This window comes from Triticum dicoccoides, chromosome 1B (assembly GCF_002162155.2).
Source record: "Triticum dicoccoides isolate Atlit2015 ecotype Zavitan chromosome 1B, WEW_v2.0, whole genome shotgun sequence".
Lineage (NCBI taxonomy): Eukaryota > Viridiplantae > Streptophyta > Magnoliopsida > Poales > Poaceae > Triticum > Triticum dicoccoides.
The window spans coordinates 611,273,019-611,279,169 of NC_041381.1; the positions used below are offsets into that span (position 1 = coordinate 611,273,019).

Below are 6,151 nucleotides of genomic sequence, written 5' to 3' on the forward strand. Positions count from 1 at the left end.
ACACCCACAACAACTTGTGTTCTACTCGTCCATAGAATCTACGCAATAGACCTAGCTCATGATGCCACTGTTGGGGAACGTAGCAGAAATTCAAAATTTTCTATGCATCACCAAGATCAATCTATGGAGAGACTAGCAACGAGGGAGAGGGGAGTGCATCTTCATACCCTTGAAGATCGCGATGTGGAAGCGTTACAAGAACGCGGATGAGGGAGTCGTACTCCCGGCGATTCAAATCGCGAAAGATCCGATCTAACGCCGAACGGACGGCGCCTGCGCGTTCAACACATGTACAGCCCAGGGACGTATCCTCCTTCTTGATCCAGCAAGGGGAGAGGAGAAGTTGAGGGAGAGCTCCGGCAGCATGACAGCGTGGTGGTGGAGCTTGCAGTTCTCCGGCAGGGCTTCGCCAAGCACTACTGAGGAGGAGGTGGAGTTGGAGAGGGGGAGGGCTGCGCCAGGGGCAAGGGGTAAAGCTCCCATGCGCCTCCCCACTATATATAGGGGTGGATGGGGCTGGTTTCTTGCCCTCCAAGTCCATTGGGGCGTTGGCAAAGGTGGGAGGAAAGAAATCCCATCATTTCCTTCCCCGCCGATTGTTATTCCCCCTTTTTAGGGATCTCGATCTTATCCCTTCGGGATATGATCTTATTCCTTCTAAGGGGGGATCTTGGTGCGCCTTGACCAGGGGTGTGGGGCCTTGCCCCCACTACCCACGTTCATGTGGGTCCCCCCATGCAGGTGGGCCCCACTCCAGAACCTTCTAGAACCTTCCCTGTACAATACCGAAAAATCCCGAACATTTTCCGGTGGCCAAAATAGGACTTCCCATATATAAATCTTTACCTCCGGACCATTCCGGAACTCCTCGTGATGTCCGGGATCTCATCCGGGAATCCGAACAATATTCTGTAACTGCACACTAATTCCCATAACAACTCTAGCGTCACCAAACCTTAAGTGTGTAGACCCTACGGGTTCGGGAATCATGCAGACATGACCGAGACAGCTCTCTAGCCAATAACCAATAGCGGGATCTGGATACCCATGTTGTCTCCCACATGTTCGACGATGATCTCATCGGATGAACCACGATGTCAAGGATTCAAGCAATCCCGTATACAATTCCCTTTGTCAATCGGTACGTTACTTGCCCGAGATTCGATCGCCGGTATCCCAATACCTCGTTCAATCTCGTTACCGGCAAGTCACTTTACTCGTTCCGTAATGCATGATCCCGTGACTAACTACTTAGTCACATTGAGCTCATTATGCATTACCGAGTGGGCCCAGAGATACCTCTCCGTCATCCGAGTGACAAATCCCAGTCTCGATTCGTGCCAACCCAACAGACACTTTCGGAGATACCAGTAGTGCACCTTTATAGCCACCCAGTTACGTTGTGACGTTTGACACACCCAAAGCATTCCTACGGTATCCGGGAGTTGCACAATCTCATGGTCTAAGGAAATGATACTTGACATTAGAAAAGCTTTTAGCAAACGAACTACACGATCTTGTGCTATGCTTAGGATTGGGTCTTGTCCATCACATCATTCTCCTAATGATGTGATCCCGTTATCAATGACATCCAATGTCCCTGGTCAGGAAACCATGACCATCTGTTGATCAACGAGCTAGTCAACTAGAGGCTCACTAGGGACATGTTGTGGTCTATGTATTCACACATGTATTGCGGTTTCCGGTCAATACAGTTATAGCATGAATAATAGACAATTATCATGAACAAGGAAATACAATAATAACCATTTTATTATTGCCTCTAGGGCATATTTCCAACAGAAACTGCCCAGTGCCACCGAAAACGGCTAGCGCACAGGACTCCGCCGCCGGCGGGAACGCCGACGCACCGCCAAATCGCCTGAATCTCTACTAATCTCGAGCGAGGAATCGAACAGGGAGGGAAGGGGGGAAAATGCAGGGAGGGATTGTGAGAGTTGGAGCGAGCATTACCTTCAAACCGCAGGCGCTCCGGCGAAGCCGCTCCGTTCCGGCGAGCACCACTGACGGCCGCGAACACCGTCGATTCTTCCGCCTCCGCCGTCGCCTTCTCCCCTTGCCTTCTCCTCCAATGGTTTCAAAAGCGAAGTGGGTTGTGCCAGCAACTGCGGGGGTGAGTAAATGGCACCGTGAGGGAGAGGGGTGAGAGGTGCGCGACGTGTTTGACGACAACCGCGGTCGGCGCGTGGCGTGCGGGCGCATAGCAGTTCCACCGCACACCCCCGAGTGGCAACCGCTGATCGCGGGAGGGCAACCAACGCGCGGGCGACCTGTCTCGCACACCGCACACGCGCCTCGTCCTACGTGGCGCAGAAAAATGACCGGATTGTGCCAAGATTCGTGCACAAAGTACCCAACGGTGATCGTTGCGTGCGTTCGAGATGGTGAACGCCCACACGTGTGGGCGTTAACATTTCCGTTTTTCTTCTTCTGGAGCATCTCCAATGTGCGTTTTTTTTATTCTTGAGTATCTCCAATGTGCGTTTTTTTAATTTTGAGTACTCTCCAACGTGCGTTAGCTTGCCGATTAAAGTCTTTTACTTTATTTAAACCAATAGCAAATTAACAATACATCACTGTTACTCCCCTTTAAAGAAATATGGTTATCTAAACGCTCTTATTATTATTTTACGGAGGGAGTATTTATTTTTTGCAGGGAAATAACACATCGTATTAGTGCTCTGTAATACCACATCTTCGGTGGTCTAATAGTGTTCTCTCCCATTTAAAAAAGAAAGTAAGATTATGGTGTCTGCTCTTTCTTCATCCAACCTTATGGTGGTTGTAGTTTTTTCATTCTCTTTGATTTTTTCCCATCGCATTCTCCTAAAAGATTGGCATTGCCACACAAAATCAATTTTTAATTGTTTTCGCAATTTTTGGGCATTTTTACTGTTCATCCGAGCTAAGATACTCCGCCTCCTTCTCGTCTATCTGTTTCAGTATTTCATGGGTTATCTAGTTATTGGCCGTGTGTCACGTCTTATGTGTTTTTCCCGCTTCTTTGCGGGGATTTTTTTTGTCAATTTTTGTTGTCTAAATCCCAAGCTAGCTAGTTAGAGTGTGTTTGGAATCTCTTCGCTCCGCAACTCCACTCCGGAGCGGAGCTGCGTGTAGTTATAATATGGGGAGTTGCTAACCTGGGGCTCCGCGCGCTCCGCTCCGTCCTGGCCGAGCGGAGTGTTTCCGAACGGGGCCTTAATCCGTCTTTTTTATTTTTGCATTTTCTCAGTTATTGTACAAGCGGCCATCCCAGTTCATTCATCCTTTTTTTTTTGTATTTTCGCAGTTATGTTATTTCACAAAAATATATTAAAATCACCCCTTTATTTATTTATTTATTTTGTCTTGGCTGCCTGTCAATGCTTACACCCTTTATTGTGTGTTTCTTAGCATGCAGGAAATCCTCCACCAAAGTTGCAACTGCAAGCAATATAACCCTGACTGCAATGGCATGGCCCTCAACAGGACTTAACTAGCGGTAGAAGAGAGGTTGTTAGACAGTTTGGCATGCCCACCACAGAGTTTTTGCAACTGCAAGTGTTGTGAATCGACTGCAAATGCACAGGGTCACCATGATGACTGCAACTAGACCGGGTTTTTTATGTTGGCTAGTTGCATGCCCAATTTACTAATTATCAGTTGTTCTATCAATGTAAGTCCCACTGCAACTAATTATCCGTCCAAATTATTAGGAATGAAATTGGTTTGAATCAAATGTGGTTTAAATTTTGGATTATTGGGGAACAACCTATATGCTATGACCCAACAACAAGTGCGTCCTACATGTAGAAAATATGAAGGGCGCATTATGATGACTTTGTGTTTGCGCACAGCCGCCGCAATATAAAGTGTGTTGCTCCATATGCGTTAAGGAGACAACCAACATGAATCAGTCAAGGGGGGACATTTTTTTGTGGATAATTGCACATTTCATGAAATGGAGTTAGAGCTCTGAAATGGAGTTTGAGGTCACTTTTTTTCTCTTATGCTGGTGGAAAGAAAGAGCAAGGACAAAGGACAAAGTAACACATGCCTCTTCGATAACGTCGTCATTATTCAATTTGACCGGTATAATATATGAGCAATGAGCCCATAGATACAGAAAATTGATGTGTATTCCAGTCATAGGAGCTGCTGGTAATCCGCGATATGCTCTATTTGATGATGTTAATATTGTCCTAATCAAAGACGTATTGCCCCAAATGCCTCTGGAAGATCCGAAGTAATTCAAGCTGTAATTGTGCGTACATGTAAAACATTCAAATGCGAGACAGTATAATAATCATCTATGATGAACATTATCTGAAAATCTGCATTATCTGAATTGTGTAAGTTGTCACCACCATCCTTTCACAGTTCATCTGTCAATTGTTGCATCCTTCGTTCTCCATGCTGCTGCTCTCCAAATCTCTCAAGAACTCGGCAAATGCCACTTCCGAAGACCCGCCGTCGCCGATCGCGTCCGACGCCATCTTCCTCGCCGCCGCAAGCATCTCCCTGAGCTTCCTCCCTTCCTCCGTCTCCATCACCAGCCTCAGCTTGGCCTCAATCTCCTCCGCCTTCACCGTCCCCTTCTCGTACCCCTCCAACGGCACGGCGATCTTCATCTCCTCCACCATGAACACCTTGTTTTGCGCCTGCTCGGCGTAGAGTGGCCAGCATATCATCGGCAGCCCGGACATGATCGCCTCCAGCGCCGAGTTCCAGCCGCAGTGCGTCACGAAGGCGCCGGTGGCGGCGTGCCGCACCACTTCCGCCTGCGGCACCCAGTTCTTCACCACCATGCCCCTGCCTCTTGTCCTCTCCAAGAAGCCAGCCGGGAGCAGCCGCTCGAGATCCGGCTCGGGGAACTCCCTCTGTTCCGCCGGCGGGCTCCTCACCGCCCACAGGAATCGGTGTCCGGAGCTCTCTAGCCCGCGAGCGATCTCCTTCAGCTGCGCCGCCGAGAAGGCGCCCTTGCTGCCGAAGCAGAGGAACACGACGCTCTTCTCCGGCTGCGCGTCGAGCCACGCGAGGCACTCGTGCCGCTTCTCGCCACCTGCGCTCGCGTCGCCGCTGTTGACCAATGGCCCGATACAGTAGATCCTCGGCGTCGGCCGGTCGGGCACGCAGACGCCGTCGGCGAGCGCTTTCAGGGCCGTGGGCTCCAGCCAGTCGAAGGTGTTGACCAGCACGCCCCTCGCCTCCGCGATGCGCTTGAACTGGTACAGCCGGACCTTGGTGAGGTCGCTCTCCTTGTCCTGCACCGTGACCAGCATGTCCACCGCGCGGATCGGCGGCAAGCCGGGGCAGCGCACGAGCGCGTCGCCCATGTCCCTGAAGGACGGCAGGCCGGGGTAGAGATACGGCAAGTTGAGGAAGACGGCGAGGTCGCTGGCGGCGGAGGCGAAGAAGAAGTAGGCGGGGAGGGCGAGGTCGGCGGCGACGTCGAGCGCGTCGACGCAGAACATGTCGAGCAGGAGCGCGTCGGCGGGGGCCGGCAGCGCGCGCAGGAAGGCCCGGAGCGCGGGGTTGGCGAGGCGGAGCGTGTCGTGGGCGCGCCTGACCGGGTGCGCGGCGGGGTCCGGGCTGGGAGGGACCGCGAGGAGGCGGAAGGCGATGGAAGGGTTGGCCGCGGCGGCCGAGGCGGCGTCGCCGTCCGGCGGGTCGACGACGGCGACGACGGCGCTATGGCCGCGGCGGAGCAGGTGCTTGGCCAGCTCCACCATGGGGATGAGGTGGCCGACGCCCAGCGAGGGGTAGAGCACGAAGGTCTTTGCCGACGCTGCCATGGCCTGAGAGGCTGAGACCGGGGGCGGGTGGAAAGGAAAGGAAAGGAGACGGCACAGGCGCACTTCCGGTGCTGGCTCGTACTCCTTTTGTGGCGACGGAGTAGAGTCGGAAGTCAGAGGACTTGACTAAATTATCACCAGGTCAGGTCGTTGCCGTGTGCAATCAGCGATGACGACAGACTGCACCGGTCAGCACGCAGGACTGACGATACACTGGACTGAAAGAGACACGTTTTTTTTAACACAAACGAGAAAAGTTTTTCTTTTCGAGGTAGAAGAGTTTTTTATTCCATGTGATCAAAGTTACTGAGGGAGTAGTTGACACTGGCAGAAGCACATGCCCTGTCATAAGCGAA

At 51.7% G+C, this 6,151-nt stretch overlaps 1 protein-coding gene across 1 annotated transcript; it reads right to left on the minus strand.

The window, feature by feature from the left end:
* Positions 1 to 4,060: 4,060 nt before the first annotated feature.
* On the minus strand, positions 4,061 to 5,877 carry LOC119349107 (anthocyanidin 5,3-O-glucosyltransferase-like). Its single transcript, XM_037617120.1, has one exon. It carries the CDS (start codon positions 5,793 to 5,795, stop codon positions 4,389 to 4,391), a length of 1,407 nt encoding a protein of 468 aa, XP_037473017.1. The 5' UTR covers positions 5,796 to 5,877; the 3' UTR covers positions 4,061 to 4,388.
* Positions 5,878 to 6,151: the final 274 nt, after the last annotated feature.

Excerpts from the sequence above, each read along its gene's own strand:
- LOC119349107 (XM_037617120.1), bottom strand. The coding sequence starts at position 5,795 with ATGGCAGCGTCGGCAAAGACCTTCGTGCTCTACCCCTCGCTGGGCGTC.